At 57.9% G+C, this 15232-nt stretch overlaps 5 protein-coding genes across 5 annotated transcripts; 4 read left to right on the forward strand and 1 right to left on the reverse strand.

Annotated features, from left to right (window-relative positions):
* Positions 1-56: 56 nt before the first annotated feature.
* BKCO1_1900026 (chorismate synthase) lies at positions 57-1175 on the forward strand (the record flags this gene model as incomplete). The annotated part of the gene is made up of 2 exons (XM_020272049.1): positions 57-79; positions 137-1175. 2 exons carry the CDS (start codon positions 57-59, stop codon positions 1173-1175), a joined length of 1062 nt encoding a protein of 353 aa, XP_020131254.1.
* A 321-nt stretch (positions 1176-1496) lies between these two features.
* BKCO1_1900027 (chorismate synthase) lies at positions 1497-2846 on the forward strand (the record flags this gene model as incomplete). Its single annotated transcript, XM_020272050.1, has 3 exons — positions 1497-1531; positions 1585-1946; positions 1999-2846. 3 exons carry the CDS (start codon positions 1497-1499, stop codon positions 2844-2846), a joined length of 1245 nt encoding a protein of 414 aa, XP_020131253.1.
* A 5559-nt stretch (positions 2847-8405) lies between these two features.
* BKCO1_1900028 (bacterial transferase hexapeptide) lies at positions 8406-10421 on the forward strand (the record flags this gene model as incomplete). Its single annotated transcript, XM_020272051.1, has 3 exons — positions 8406-9020; positions 9210-10274; positions 10326-10421. The coding sequence occupies 3 exons, from the start codon at positions 8406-8408 to the stop codon at positions 10419-10421; spliced, it is 1776 nt and encodes a 591-aa protein (XP_020131248.1).
* A 418-nt stretch (positions 10422-10839) lies between these two features.
* On the forward strand, positions 10840-12130 carry BKCO1_1900029 (malonyl-acyl carrier protein transacylase; the record flags this gene model as incomplete). The annotated part of the gene is made up of 2 exons (XM_020272052.1): positions 10840-10951; positions 11037-12130. 2 exons carry the CDS (start codon positions 10840-10842, stop codon positions 12128-12130), a joined length of 1206 nt encoding a protein of 401 aa, XP_020131247.1.
* Positions 12131-12909: 779 nt separating this feature from the next.
* BKCO1_1900030 (short chain dehydrogenase reductase) lies at positions 12910-14475 on the reverse strand (the record flags this gene model as incomplete). The annotated part of the gene is made up of 8 exons (XM_020272054.1): positions 12910-13074; positions 13137-13248; positions 13509-13537; positions 13598-13705; positions 13774-13839; positions 13946-14032; positions 14093-14237; positions 14426-14475. The coding sequence occupies 8 exons, from the start codon at positions 14473-14475 to the stop codon at positions 12910-12912; spliced, it is 762 nt and encodes a 253-aa protein (XP_020131359.1).
* Between the last annotated feature and the right edge of the window lie 757 nt (positions 14476-15232).

A 15232-nucleotide genomic window follows, 5' to 3' on the forward strand; every position in this document is an offset into this window, starting at 1 on the left:
TGGAGCTCAACACCTATGCTTCACCCTCCTGCCCATGCACCAACCCATACACCGCCATGGTCGCAATCACGCTTTCAGGGTATCTCTGGCCCATTCTCCCCATCTCTGCACTGTACTGATGCTCATCTCCTCCTAGGCTAAGGTCCCTGTTAATCTTCTTTGGCCCGATGCTTCTGCCAAAGGCCATCCAACTGTGCAGATCCATCCGTGCCTCTCCTCGCAACCCTCATGGTCGCGTCCGTCCCATACCCCCGGCCGTCGCCGCTTCGCTCAACCTGCTATACGCCTTTGCCATACTCGCCTTCGCCGCTTCCCTGCCGTACTTTGCTCCCGAGAACGTCTTTCAAGCAACCTCCTCCCGCTTGCAGATTCCCACCGACACGCTCTTTGTCCGTCTGGGCAAGCTCCGTCCGCTGAGCGCCGTTGATGAGGCGCTCAGGTCCAAGTTTGTCAACATCGAGTCCAGACTGTTGTACTTGGCGTATGGCCCGTCTGTGCTGGCCACCTGTCCCTTCTGCACTTCGGACGAGCCCTCGAGCTACTTCTACTATGCGTTGCCCTCCATCATCGCACCCCATCTCCTCCATCTTGTTGTGCTCGGTCTTGTCACGTCTTCCGTGATCTCGGGTTCTGAGGGTGCACGATGGAGGACTTGGGCTGCGAGTCTCGGTGTGGTTCTTACAGCGCTCGAGGTGTGGGCGGTTGGTACGTATGACTACACGCAGAACGCGACCGCCCTACGTTTGGGCGATCTGGAGCCATTCTACTGGCGCATACGGACGCTGCGCTACATTGCATTTGCCTTGATGGACGGTCTGCTTGGTTATGCTATGTACCTGACATCGACCAACCGTTGGCTGGTCATACCGCCGACGATTTCGGAGCGCATTGAGGAGAACACGCGCATGGTCGAAAGTCTCAAAGGCAAGCTGAGCATGCTGGCTGCTATGAAGAACACAGTGGCCCGGGATAAGGGGTTGCGCGAGCGCAACTTGGCGTACTGGGTGGACGAGGGCCAGTACATGGGCGAAATATTCGAGGACAGGGAAGTGGTGGACGGGATGCAGAACGCATTGGAAAGGGCGAACGTGGAGATGATAGAGAACCAAGCTGGTGGGATGGCGGACGGCATCGTGAGTGTCATTGAGAATATGCGCAAAGGAACGGGCGTGTAGAATAGTCGATAGAGGCGGAATCCATCAACCGTCTTGCCTAGGGCATCGTGACAGCTGGCATAGGTTGCTGTGAGGACGAGGAACGGGAGGGCAAGCAACGTCTGCATGTGCAGGCCGGGCAGCGAAACGATCGAAGCCGGGGTCGGAGTGGCAGGGCATGCACATGGCGTCAGCCCTACGCATTTTCGCCGCAGGAACGGCGCCGGCTGTTTTCCGCCGACGCAGTCTCCCGCCGACGATCGGCCCATTTTTCCAGTCATACTGCAGTCCATTGTCGTCCTCCACCACTCTCTCCAGCACCGCCGCCGTCACCACGCCAACATGTCGACTTTTGGCACGCACTTCCGCGTCACCACGTGTGTCTTGCTCTCGCCTCCGCCACTTTCCCGCGAGCTAATCCGTCCCGCAGCTATGGCGAGTCGCACTGCCTCTCCGTGGGCTGCATTGTCGATGGCTGCCCGCCAGGTATGCAGCTCACCGAGGCCGACATCCAGCCTCAGATGACCCGCCGCCGCCCGGGCCAGAGCGCAATCACGACCCCGCGAAACGAAAAGGACCGCGTGGAGATCCAGTCGGGCACCGAGTTTGGCGTGACGCTGGGCACGCCCATCGGCATGCGTGTCATGAACGAGAACCAGCGCCCCAAGGACTATGGCAACAGCACAATGGATCTCTACCCGCGTCCGAGCCATGCTGACTGGACATACCTTGAAAAGTACGGTGTCAAGGCGAGCAGCGGTGGCGGCCGCAGCAGTGCGAGAGAGACGATCGGTAGGCGTGCGTCCGGTGTCGTGGGCAGAAGACGTTGCTAATGCTCGTGTAGGACGCGTCGCTGCCGGAGCGATTGCTGAAAAATACCTGAGGCAAGCGTACGGCGTGGAGATTGTTGCCTTTACTGCTTCCATTGGCAATGAGTTCCTCTTCCCGCCCTCCCCCGAGCACCCGACCGCCTCGACGAACCCCGCCTTCCTCAAGCTGATTGACGAGATCAACCGCGAGACGGTCGACTCGTTCCTTCCTGTGCGCTGCCCCGACGAGGATGCCACCGAGAGGATGAAGCAGCTTGTGGAGCGCTACAGGGATCAACAGGACAGCATTGGCGGCACGGTGAGCTGCGTGATACGGAATGTTCCTTCTGGTCTCGGCGAGCCCTGCTTCGACAAGCTAGAGGCCATGCTTGGGCATGCCATGCTCAGCATTCCCGCCACCAAGGGCTTCGAGATCGGATCAGGCTTTGGCGGGTGTCAGGTCCCAGGTTCCATCCACAACGATCCATTCATCAAAGCGGATGATGCAGAGGGTCGGCCAAGGCTGACCACCAAGACCAACAACTCAGGCGGCATCCAGGGCGGAATATCCAATGGCGCGCACATCTACTTCAATGTCGGCTTCAAACCGCCAGCCACGATTGGTCAGGCGCAGCAAACAGCTACGTATGGGCAGGAGGATGGCGTTCTGGAAGCGAAGGGACGGCACGACCCATGTGTGGTGCCACGTGCAGTGCCGATTGTTGAGTCAATGGCAGCACTTGTACTTATGGATGCCGTTCTGGCCCAGCAGGCGCGACAGACAGCTCGCAGCCTGCTACCCCCTTTGAAGGAGACGGTACCGCTGACTGGAGGAGGGGCTCAAGCCAATGGGGAGGGCGCAAAAGTCGAGGCAGACCGGTAGGGAATGAGACAGTCTGTCATGGAAATGGCCTTTTGTATGCCAGAGTCGGCGTCCTGACTGTCAGTAGGACTGGCTGGAAAAGGCATAGGATGGGCGTCAGAAACGGTACATCGGTAGGCAACACCTGGATGAAAAGCATTGGAAGTCATTTTCGTGACCATTGTTTGGCCCAGATTCGACTGGTTCCGTCCGTGTACAATTATCTTCAGTCAGCAGCGATTTACTTGCAAGCAACCACTTTCACGCCTGCAACAAGTCACTGGGGTGCGCAGCTCGCGAGTCCTAGTTGCCAAGACCCGATTCCAGGGTGCATGTGGAGGGAGGGGCCTGCGGGTAAGCTCCGTGCAGAAGGGCCGAAGACAGTGCCAGAAACCCCACGCTAGGCGTCCGATTTATATGGGAATGGCGCACGGTGCCGCTCGTCCGCGGGCTCACCCGCTGCGTAAAATTAACCACCTTCATCATTGGCATCGCACCCTAAACCCTGTGCTGTGTCATGTGGGCGCGCTTCTCTTGGAATACGGGCAACTGGAGAGCCGGTGGCCTGTAGGTCCATCGAACCAACCTGCCAACGCCTCGTTCTCCATGACATCGGTGGGTAAGAGCGACCATGACTCGCTCTTTCGCTCTGTTTCCCGCTGTCCTGCTTCCTACTATATTGTCCACGTTTTAATCACTCATCGGAATCACTGCTTTGGCCTCATAGTTTTATAGCGGTTAACAGAAGTCTAGCTATCTTAGGGAAAGAGATCTTTTCTTACCGTTACTGGAACCTCATCTGTCTTAGCTGGCGCGTATACGAAGAGCAGATGACTATGCCTGTCGCCGACTGCCAGCAGATACGAACGATGCTATGAAAGCTTTTTCGACGCCTTTCACTAGACATGTGGCGTCGCAATCCGTACTTCTAAGATGAAACGTAATTTGACCTAGTGCAGTCTTGATTGATTAACATAAACCCGATTTTCATTACTATACATAGTTCTAGAAGCTAGAGTTACCTTCTCCTTGACAATAGGTGTCGGTCCACTCAGTACTTCGTCGAACTTCTCCAGTTCTCCATACTAAATGAAAGACTATCGTGTTATAGAGATTACAACTAACAACACCTAATATGACGACGTGATGTCTTAGACCCCTAAGACTTGGCTATAGTTCTATAGTTTGTACGTATTACTAGCACCACAATAACCGTTTTAGTAAGGAAGCTCTTGGCTCTTGGTCGCGGCCTATGCGCGAAAAGTCTGGTTTGTTGGCCCATTAGGTAAACATAGCCGCGGAACCCAATCCAGAAGAAAAGAAACACACTTAGAGGGAACAGCGATGACTCTGAATGGCAATAACAGCTTTCCCCACTAACTGCGAGCGTAGAGACATGCTTGACATATCTAACAAAAATGTTTTGCGGTATTACGTTACTGCAAGCATGGCGCTCGTCAACGTAGCACTTAGCGAAGACGGTGTAATCATACGTGGGGGTACATGCACGAGCTAATAGGTTTGGTGGGGCTGGTCATCCTATGCTGGAGATGAGAGAGATCTTACCTCTATGCAGGGCGATTCGATGCCGTCCAACAAGTTCAGTCCCAGTTGCGACGGCTTGTGCGTTACCCGAAGCCCGCGGCAGTGGCCCCGAGCGAGAGTGTGCCCGAGCAAGTAGCGGAGCGGGGCGAGCCGAACGCTGTACCATGAGTAGCGTTCAAAGTCTAGGTATGCTCGGTGGGTGGATCTATTGAAATCAATGCGCACGAGCCGAACCGAGGCTCTCGCAGGTAGCGTCACTGAATCCAAACTGGATTGCATCGATCGAACCAGGGCTCAGTCTCGGTACACAGCCGAGGCAACACTAGTCAGCTTGCTGTCCGTGATGCCACGAGGCCCATGAGTTCTCATCCAGTGTTCAAGAAGTCATTCGGCGAGTACCACATCGGTAGCCCGGCGACGCCGTGAGCCCACTGTGTTGGCTTGCTTGACCAGATCCCAGTGCGAAGGAACGTGGATGCCACGCGGCTGGATATTGTACAAACGCGAGCGATCGGCGTGCGCGTGCCGAAATGCTCGGGCCCACGCGAGCAGAAATTGCAATATCCGATCACTCTGTTGTGTATCCTGTTGGTTGTTCTCATTTGTCCAGGCTCTCAGCCACGCTCCCCGTTATAATAATCGCTAGGATTAGGGTTGCTCGACGCGGCTCGTGACGCAGGCCCGTTCGTCAAGACCGCAAGAAGACGAGGAGGCAGTGTCTTTACACGGGCCGGCCATCTTTCCACCCATTGTCAGGCTACAGTGCGCACTTTTGCGCAGCTGTGGCGCATGAAGCTCTCACCCAGTCCGGGGCGCGTCTGCCGTGGGGAAACGAACACTTCGGGTTTCGTTCCCTCTGTTGAAACCGGTCAGGCGACAGTGTTCGCAACGTGAAATGCGCCATCATGGCTGGCCCGGTCGAGTTAGGGACGTCTGACCCACAGCAACCCCTCGCTGAAGCCGAATTCTGGCTGATGAGTTATCCCCAATGGCTGAATCTCAATGGTGCATGGACAGATTTCCCGCCGGTCAAGTTGTATGGCAGCAAGTCGCGCCCGGTATGGTCGAGGCCCCCAGTATCGCAACCGCTTGTCGCTGATACACACAGGACCCAAGACCCCTGCGGCAGGAACGCTGTCAGCTTGTCCGAGTATACTGGTGTTTACTAAAAGGCCGCTCTGAACACTTACCTTGGACTCGAGAACGACGATGGCCATGCATCTAGGTCAGCGATTTCCATCAAGGGCTTATACCTGTAGGGCGATCAATCCTGTCTCACAACTCGACCCAGCAATTGAAGGCGCGCCTCCTCAGTTTCCCGAAGTATCGCGACCGATTGACCTATCATACGACGTGCTAGAAGACCGGTTCGTGCTCGAAAGCGCAGTGCCGCAAACGAGAACTGTCGTTGATTCACCCAAGTGATGCCTATACTCCTTAGCGGCCGTCGATATCATCTATGGGGTCAGAGGGCATCTCACCTGTCGAAAGGGACGAGAAAGACAGGAGAAGGAAGTCGGAAAACGGTCTCCCTGGGACCTTGGTGGTTTCGGTCAAAGTGGGCAAGGGAGCAACTCCTCAGGACCCGTCGCACGTTTCAATACGTGTGAGGCTGCCGTCGCTCCGTGCTATTTGGCCAGTACATGGTTTCACTGTGACGCTGCTGCCTTGGAAGCCAAGATAAGCTGCGTGGACACGGACAGGTGCGCCTCCAACTGTCCAGATGGCAGAAAGGCTCGAGATCGAAGTGAAAGGCATACCAGGGGGTCAAAGCTAGTCGGCCGTGGCCGCATATTCGAGGGGAAGTGACGCATGGGAAAATGCCAGCGGTGTGCCCACTGATGACTAGCGCGCCTCTTCCACCAGGCGTCAAGTCTTGATCCAGAGCTTTTCATGTCGTCCGCCCTTTGCCCTGGCTCATTGCCCATTGACCGTGCAAGATGCATGGGGGCGGCATGAGAACAGCCCATTTGTCCGGAGAGCCAGACCTGGTGCTAACCGGGCCTGACTCCACACAGGTCCACCACAGCCACCGTAACGACGTCGCGCAAAGCTCAGCTGGCCACTAGCCGATGCTGCGTCCCTTGATGATTGGAGGACTTTGAAGCGTACCGAGCCCGCTGCGGGAACGGCGCTTGCATCCGGCTCGAAGCCCCCTCCACTCAAAGAACGCAGTTGCAGCGCCATACGGCCATGGAGCCAACCAGGGTATAGGCAAGAACGCCTTGCCCGGGTAGACATGGCAAGGAAGGCAAGCTGAGCCTGAGGGGCCCAGGGGCACTGGGTGGCCGCGTAGCTGCGACCCGGAAAGCGCCGCCCCAGGCTCTCTATGACTACTCCGAATTCTGGCAATGCAAGGAGGGCGGCCGAGCAGAGTTGTCGACAGGCGGGCGTGGGACGCAGCTGAGTATGCGCTTTCTTCGCCCCCAGTGCAACAGTGCATCGGCCTTCGGTTCAAGCCTGCCTATTTCATGGCAGTCGGTGACATTTGACGGCTTGTGTTCCACTCTGCGCCGATCCCAGAGCCAATGAAACTCAGCTCGGCCGGAGGAGACACACGTCCAACGGCGCGGGCAGGGCATCTCACGGACACAGCTGGTTCGCCGGTCGAGGCCGTGAGCGCAGCGCAGCAGTCTCCACCTGGAGGCTGGAGCTGGGCCAAGCACTACGTGAACGCCCAAGAAGGGCGCTGTGAGAAGCATGCACGACATTGCCAGGAGCGGACAAAAGGTTGTAAAAGGCACGTGGAGAGGCTTTGGTCCATGTGCACGCTGTTCTGCGGAAGTGAGCCGAGATGAACGCCTCTCGTCCGCTTGGGCCCTGACAGCAAGGGCAGACGAGGGCGCTCGGCATTGCGCGGGCTCCCAGAGCCATTCGGCCCTCGAGGATGCATACGTGGTGCTTAGCCAGGGAATACATATGGCGTGCATGATGCTGTGGTGTCCAAGGCGTTGCCGCGTCTAGCTGTGCCGATGCGCGGGCTGAAGCCTGGACAGCGCTGCCGCGCCGATCGAAGAGGGTCGTGTCGCGTGTCGTTCATGTGCCAGAGCGGGCCAGCACTGCGCATCACCACGACGGGCAGCCCGAGGAAAGAGGGGCGACGGCAGCCCCATGGCCGGCGGCGTCGTGGGTGCCAGCGGTTGCGCCGGGGACGGACTGCTCCTGCTCGCCGCGAAGCCGTCGCCGCCCGCACACGCACGCTCGGGCGCCGGCGCCTATCTGCCCGGAGAGCGCATAGGTCTCGCGGCCAGGACGGGCGCTGTGGTGGTCGCGGGAGGGCCGAGGTGGGAGATCACGTGATGGGTGAGCAGAACGGAAGGGCGCGGGCGCGGGCGCGGGCGCGGCACAGCACAGTCGGCTCCGTGCAGCCCGGCCGGGGCGCGGTGAGGGTGGGCTCGTGGCAAAGGCCGGTGCAGCGGCGGTTGTTGGGTTCGCTCGCGCCTGCGGCCATCCTTAGCCGTCGACCCTGGGCCCATGGCGGCGGCGCGGCGCTAAAAAGGCAGCAGCGGCGGGCTGCCAACGGGCCGCGCCCGCGCCACACGCGCGAATAATAGTACAAGCGCTCGTTGTGCGCCTCAGCACCCGCACCCGCGCTCCTTGCTGCCGTGCTCGCCTCCGCGCTACCCGCCGTGCGACCTGATGGTAGCGACACAGGCGCGCTGCTCTGGCTTGCGGCGCAGCTTAGGCCGCGCGCGCCTGCCCGGCCCTGATGACAGGCTTCAGCTGCCGCGGCGCCTTCTATATCTGGCGCCAGTGCCCGCGCACCGCGTCCGCGGAGGCCAGCCGTCACACGAAGCCGCCCGCTTAGCCGTCTGCCTGGGCGCTTATTACTTAGGCGGCTGATCCGCACGCGCTGCGCTCTTCGTGTTGGATGTTCGCCGCGCGCCTTCCTTGCTTCCTCTCGCCAGCGCGTGAAGACGCCCGCCGCGCCGTGCAACCCGCCTGCCGCTGAAGAATCCAAAAGACGCCGTCGATCCGCCCGCTCGACCACCGAGCCATCGTCCCTGCCGCATCCCGCTACTGCTGCCGTTCCTGATGCCGCCCTCGCTGCACAGCGGCGTGCGGCTGGACGAAAGAGACCGCATTTCCGACACCGCCGCCTCGGGCTTCACCGCAGTCAACGGCCGCACCTCCCCGCGGACGCTGAAACTAAGCGGCAATGGATCTGAACGCCGCCATTCACGAGCTTCACTCACTCCCGAAACCGATTGTGTGCAGGACAGGAGACCCCTCTCGCAGCATCCAGACCCCCCCGATGGGCCGCCCACCCCACGTCCGCCCGAGCGCGACATGCGCCTGTCGAGCCCGGCCAAGCGCAAACGCTCCCTGTACGAAGATGAGGAAGATGCCCAGGACGTAGACACGTACTCGCGGCAGGGAGACTCTAGCAGTCCGAGTTCCGCGGAAGATGACGACGGTGATGAAGACGACGACGACCTCATCCTGGTCGATGAAAACGGAGAGCCGGCGGCGCAGACCAGAGACTTTGCTGCCATGTCGCGACGCCAAGTCAGTATGTCTGACACCGACGCTGACGCCGACGCCCCGCAGCGAGAATATGAAGCTGGCGACGCATCGAGAAAGGGGGACCAGCGCGGCGATGAGGCACAGTCTGGCCAATCTAACACTGGCTATGGCAGCCCGACACAGGTAACCAAGGCGGGCGTGAAGGTCAAAGCAGGGCCAAGGAAAAGAGTGTTCAGTAATAGAACAAAAACCGGCTGCCAGACATGCAGGCGGCGCAAAAAAAAATGCGACGAAGCAAAGCCCTCATGCAACAATTGTATACGTGGCGGATTTGTGTGCGAGGGATACTTGCTAAAGTCACCCTGGCCAAAGTCGGGAGCACACAATGGCCACATGCCCATGCAGACAAAGCACGGCTATCCCGAGCCTCTGGGCATTTATCCCAGACCGGCGGTCGACATCTATCCGGGTCCTCGACCGCCACTGTCTCTCGAAGAAGCGCGCAGCCGATCGATTATAGTGGGAGAGGAGCGGCCAAGTGCATCTGCCTCGAGCTCGATCTCGTGGGCAGCGGCTTGGCCGTCGCCATCGCCATCGCTGCCGAACCGCGCCGCCAACGGCTATTCCGGAATGGCGCCTCCGTCGGACACGTGGGGGGCGCTTCAGAGATACCAGGAGCAGAACTCTTACCGGCACGGACAATCTGGCTCTTCCACCATGGCACCGCCATTACCGCAGCCGCAGCAACTAAGCGCTCCTCAGTCAGCCATGACGGCGGCACAGCTAGCTCCCCAGCAGCAGCAGCGCCAGCCATCAATACCACAGCATGTGAGTCAGCCACTGTCGCACAAGCTGCTGTCGGAGAAAGAGAAGATGTTGTCGGGTGGCATCTACACTCCATTCGCACCCAGTTTGCTCAAAGAGCGACAAAAATGCAAGGCTGCACTGTGGCGGTTTAATAATGCAGTAGCCACAGGAGCAAGCCTAGACGAGAGCATGCGCCTGTTCAGGGACGTGCTGAGGCTCCCCAGCCATGACGGGCCGAAATCTGAGGACAAGATGCAATCGGACGACACGCCGCAATCTGACCATGTAGGATTCTTGGGCGAGGGCTGCTGGATTGAGACGCCGTTCCGTTGCGACTTCGGTTACAATGTTCGGATCGGTGACCAGGTTGCGATAGAGGGGGGTTGCACCATCTCTGACGCGCGCACAGTGGTGATCGGGAACAGATGCATTTTGGGACACAACGTCAGCATTTACACATCGGACTGGGACAGAAGCCCACGAGATCGGCAGGGGGTCAAGGGCACGGCGTCGGCGATGGAGGTTGTGATCGAGGACGGTGTGTGTATCGAGGCCGACGTGACGATACTACCCGGGGCACGTATTGGTAAGAACTCGAGAGTGGCGGCGGGGTCGCTTGTGGACAGAGAGGTCAGTCGGCCGAAGACAGCATTGATGACGAGGTTGGCTGACGATGTCTAGGCCAAGTTCCCGGAAAACAAACTCATAGCCGGGCGGCCGGCTGTGGTCACGGACCGATTGATGGACGACGCGCCGATTGGGCGGTCGTCGTTGTAAGAGCAGGTGGGCAGGAGCATGCGGAGGGGGTGGTATAGGTTTAGATGGCGAGCACCAGAGGCATGTGACGGGGCAGGCGTGATCTGGAACGGCTCGCAATGTACATACAGCGACGGCGCAGGAAGACAGAGCCGCAAGGCAATTGGCCATGTTTCGGGCGGGTGCAGGGCTGGGACGGGGCGGGCAGGTCTGGCCAGCAGAAGACGAGGTTTGGTAGAAGTGCTCATAAAGTCGGGGGCCGAGGCAGGGATATCCCGGCTGGCGAGGCCCCGCGCTCGAGCTCTGCCGCCCTGCGTCACCTGCCGCCGCCCGCCTGCCCGCCGCCCGCTTCCAACGCCGCATCCAAGCCCATCTCATCCGACCACCGCAACACACCCCCCACCCACCCACCACACTCCGCCCTCCGCCCTCCGCTGCCATGCCTCCCGACTGCCGCCTCGCCCGCCGCCTCGTCCGCGCCGCCGCCCCCCACCGCGGCACCTGCCCGCACGCACGCTGCCGCCCGCTGTCGACCCACCCCGCCCAGCGCCGTCCCAAGACCGCCATCTTCTTCCCAGGCAAGCCCCGCCGGACGCTCCTGTGCGCCGCCGTGATGCTGATGCCCGCGTTGTCCAGGTCAGGGTGTGCAGCGCGTCGGCATGATGCAGGCCTGGCTCGATGCCTTCCCGCGCACCGTTGCTCCCATCATCGACGAGATCGACGACACGCTCAACTTCCGCCTGTCGCGCCTCATCTCCGACGGGCCCAATGCCACTCTGACCGCCACCGAGAATGCACAGCCCGCCATCATGGCCACTTCGGTGCTTATCCTGCATGTCCTGCAGGCCGAGTTCGGCTTCCAGCCCCAGCATCGCGTCGACTTTACCCTGGGCCACTCGCTCGGTGAATTTGCCGCCCTCGTTGCCGGCGGCTATCTGTCCTTCACTGACGCCTTGCGCATGGTGCGCCGCCGCGCCGAGGTCATGGCTCGCTGCTCCAAGGAAGCCTCCGCTGCCATTGGCGGCGGCGAGGTGGGAATGGTTGCCATCGTGTGCGAGAACGAGGAGCGCATGCGCGCCCTCACCGACATGGTCTACGACTTCCTCGGCATGGGCTCTGACGGGTCCAAGACCGATTCCGCCGAGGACGTTCCCGCCGTCGACAAGGTTCTGATCGCCAACATCAACAGCAAGAACCAGATCGTGCTCAGCGGTAGCATTGAGCGCATCACAACCCTCCTGACTCACCTGCGGCAATTCGGCGGTCACGATCCGCGAGCCGTTCGTTTGAAAGCCGATAGCCCGTTTCACTCGCCGCTGATGAAGCCTGCCGAGGAGGAGATGAAGCGCATACTGGCCGGCCCATCCGAAAGCGCTGGCGACCGGGACATTGTGACCTGGCCCGGTCACATGCCATGCGTATCAAACGTTACTGCTCGTCCTTTCAAAAGTCGCGCTGAATTGAAGGATCTGCTTGCACGACAATGCGTCGAGACAGTTGATTGGTGGGGTTCCGTCCGATACTTGGATAAGGAGGAAAAGGTGCGCAGATGGCTGGGCATCGGCCCTGGCAAAGTGGGCCGTAATCTCGTCGGAAAAGGGATTGATGCACCAAGAGGCTTGTCGTCGGGAACGGTAAAGGGTGGTGGGGTCTGGGGCATCGATGATCCACGTCACGTCGAAGAAATTATGAAGGCTCTAGACGAAACGGAACAGGCATACGAGGACTGAACGACTTATCCCGCCGAGTGCCTGCACTGAAATAATGTTTAGTCTAGGGACTGCGAGGAGAGTTTGGACAACATTTCTCCTACTACTGATCGCCAAGTCCTACGACACCTTTTCCCCACCCCAGCGGCCAGTTTCTTAGAGCCGTTGTATCGACAGGGAAAGATTCAAAGAGCGTATTGTATATAAGTTGATACGACTGGGATCAACTGTACAGGTGAGCGAGATATTTTTCAATTCTTGGACGTGGGCTCGCCCGCCTTCAAACCTTGCTCACCACATTTACTGCGCCGCTAATCACCACGTCTTTGTTGTGTGTTCTGCCGGGGCTTTCTTCTGACATAAAATGCCGGAAGTTACAGGTAGGAACTGTTTTGCGAAAGGTGTAGAAACATCGGAAACAGCTGTCTTACTTCCTATGGTTGGCCTACAAGCAATGACGCCGAGGGTGAAGCGATGGGTATAACGAAGGGACTGGCAGCAAGTGCGTGGAAACATAAACGGCGGGTTTTCTGAAAGACGATGCTACGTCCCTAACTGCGGTTCATTCTCTTGCATTGAGCTACGAATCGATGAGACCAGCATCGGCCGTGCAGCGTTTACGAGCCCTGCATCCTCTGCTGTGGTATCCATCAGCCATTCATATAGACGACTCATGGTAAGATCGACATCTCTACACGTGATGTAGGCGTTCCTGCCAATCATACTTTGACTGAGCTAAGGTGCTGCAATATAGAGACCCGCATCTCAAGGAAGAAATGGAATATCAGCGTACTTCATGTTTATCGGACATTTGGACTCATACCAACTTGAATCTTGGCGCCAGTGATGGACGTGTTTTTGGCGAGATCTAGAAAGGCGTTCGCGCAATCTTGCAGATCCGTCTCCCTCTTCAGAGCTGCTCTCTCTTTGAGAGACGCAATGCGCTCCTCGCCATATTGATTTCCCTGGTTAAGAGGACTCATTAGCTCTGATGGTTGAAAGTGATCGAAAGTAACGTGAGTCAAACCCAATCAGTCAACAAGAGACCAGGCAGTACGGCGTTGATCCGAATCTTGGGGCCACAAACTGAAGCCAAACACTTCATCAGGTGAAGCTGAGCGGCTTTGGTCACCGAGTAACTGCATGGCTGATGATTAGCCACAGTACCCCATGGCAGGAGATTACGTCGCATCCTGCTCTTCTCAGATGTGTTCTTGGGAGGAGTCGCAATCTTGCTCTATGGGTAGCCGAACACATGTCCGGACGAGGATGCAAGGCTTGAAGGCTACAGACACATCCGGACGTGGCGGTAGACTACCCACGTGAGTAGGGTGCAGAATCTCATACAAAACAAGTCTGAGAAGGGCAGAACCCCTTTGTAACCAATCATAGGACTCACGCCATTGAGCTGCCGCCCTGAGAGACGCCCTGGTGCGAAGGTTAGAAGACTTCGTGCACTATCCAGACATGTAAAGGGCTTGTCCTCACCGCTATAGATGACGTGATGAGAAACACACCCCCTTCCGGGTTCTCACGGAGGATGGGACCGGCGGCTTTCATGAGTGCAAGCTTTGATTTCACGTTGACGGCGAAACACTGTCAAGACCAACGTGGTGAGCGATGCCCTTCAGAGTCGAGCCAGAAGCAATGAGGTACGCGCTTACTTTATCCCAGTCCTCCTCGTTAAGCGCCTCGAGATCACCCCAATTGTCCGTGAACTTCGTGTACCCCTACGTAATGAGTCATATCAGAAGCTGGGCATCGGAACCATCATGTAGACGCTCCAAGGTCCTTGTAATCCAATAAAAACTCGTCGCCTTCAAAAGGAACACTCACGGCATTTCCGATGAGAATGTCCAAGCCCCCGAGCGTCTTGACTGTCTCTCTCACACAGCGCTCACATTCGGTAGCGATGCCGACATCCTATAGAATTCAAGTCAGCAATAAGAAGTGGGAGTCTCTCTGCCAGGGCAGACCCCTTACAGCCTTGATTATCGTAGATTTGATGCGGTACTTCTCTTCAACTTCCTGGGCGAGGTCCTTCGCCGCAGCCTCCGAGCTTTGAAAGTTGATCGCCACATTGCACCCCTGTGCAGCGAAGGTGCGGGCGAGGACGGCACCGAGGCCTCTGGGGAATATTATGTTTAGTAGTTAGCTGTAATGGCTCGGGGCACTGATTCCGATCCGGATTATGGGGTCTGCCTCGTCGAACGAACCGACGAGTATGGAGTAGGATGATGTTTGGAAGGAAATGTGCAAATTATTGTGCAAGTGATCAATGCATGCCTGCCTCGCACGCAAGACTCGATCACTCACCTCGAGCCACCAGTGATCAAGACGTTGCGTCCTTGCAAGTCGTACGGCATTGTGCTCCCTGTCCTCAGTCAGTCACCTGGGATGGTAGCCTATCAATCTTGGTCTTCTTTACTTTCAACTCCTCTCTGGACGCATGGAACGGGACGGAGCGAGGTGATAATGTACGAGTGCGTTGCAGATAGGGTGCCACTGCCGTAGAACGACGTTAACTTGTGGTAGAAGATATTGAAGCAAGAAAGAGGCTGCGCGACGTGGTGGAGGCGTGCGCTCAAGAGTGGGATGACGTTAGAATAGTGTACGGGCCGACCGGCGGGAGGGCTGACGAATCTCTGCGCCGCATGTCCTTGCTGGCCATGCCAAGTGATCGGCAGGGTCCGGCGCGCGTGGCTGTGACGTAGTACATGCTATTCTAATAGCTGGTACACCAACCGAGATCACATGCCTAGATAACGCTCCTTCAAGTGGGACATGCAGATATATCACGTAGTAAAGGCACTACTTTAATACAGACAATCAACAGCCCAAGCAATTAGGATACCGTGTGGCCCTCTGCACACCTGATGACCTCGCAATTTATGTATTATCGAGCTAAGCACGCATTGATTAGCCTTACCTGTACACGCAATTACATTAAAAATAACACCCTCGTACGTGGTTATCAAGAGCTCGCATCCAATAGAGCTTTTTTCAACTTGCTCCACGACTTAACCAACGCCCTCTTACTCTAGGTATCGATCCGGGTAAAAATAAGCAAAAAACAGCGAGCGAACACGGAAATAGCGCAAAACCTGGTGGGCCGTAGGACGT

This window comes from Diplodia corticola (assembly GCF_001883845.1).
Source record: "Diplodia corticola strain CBS 112549 chromosome Unknown scaffold19, whole genome shotgun sequence".
NCBI lineage: Eukaryota > Fungi > Ascomycota > Dothideomycetes > Botryosphaeriales > Botryosphaeriaceae > Diplodia > Diplodia corticola.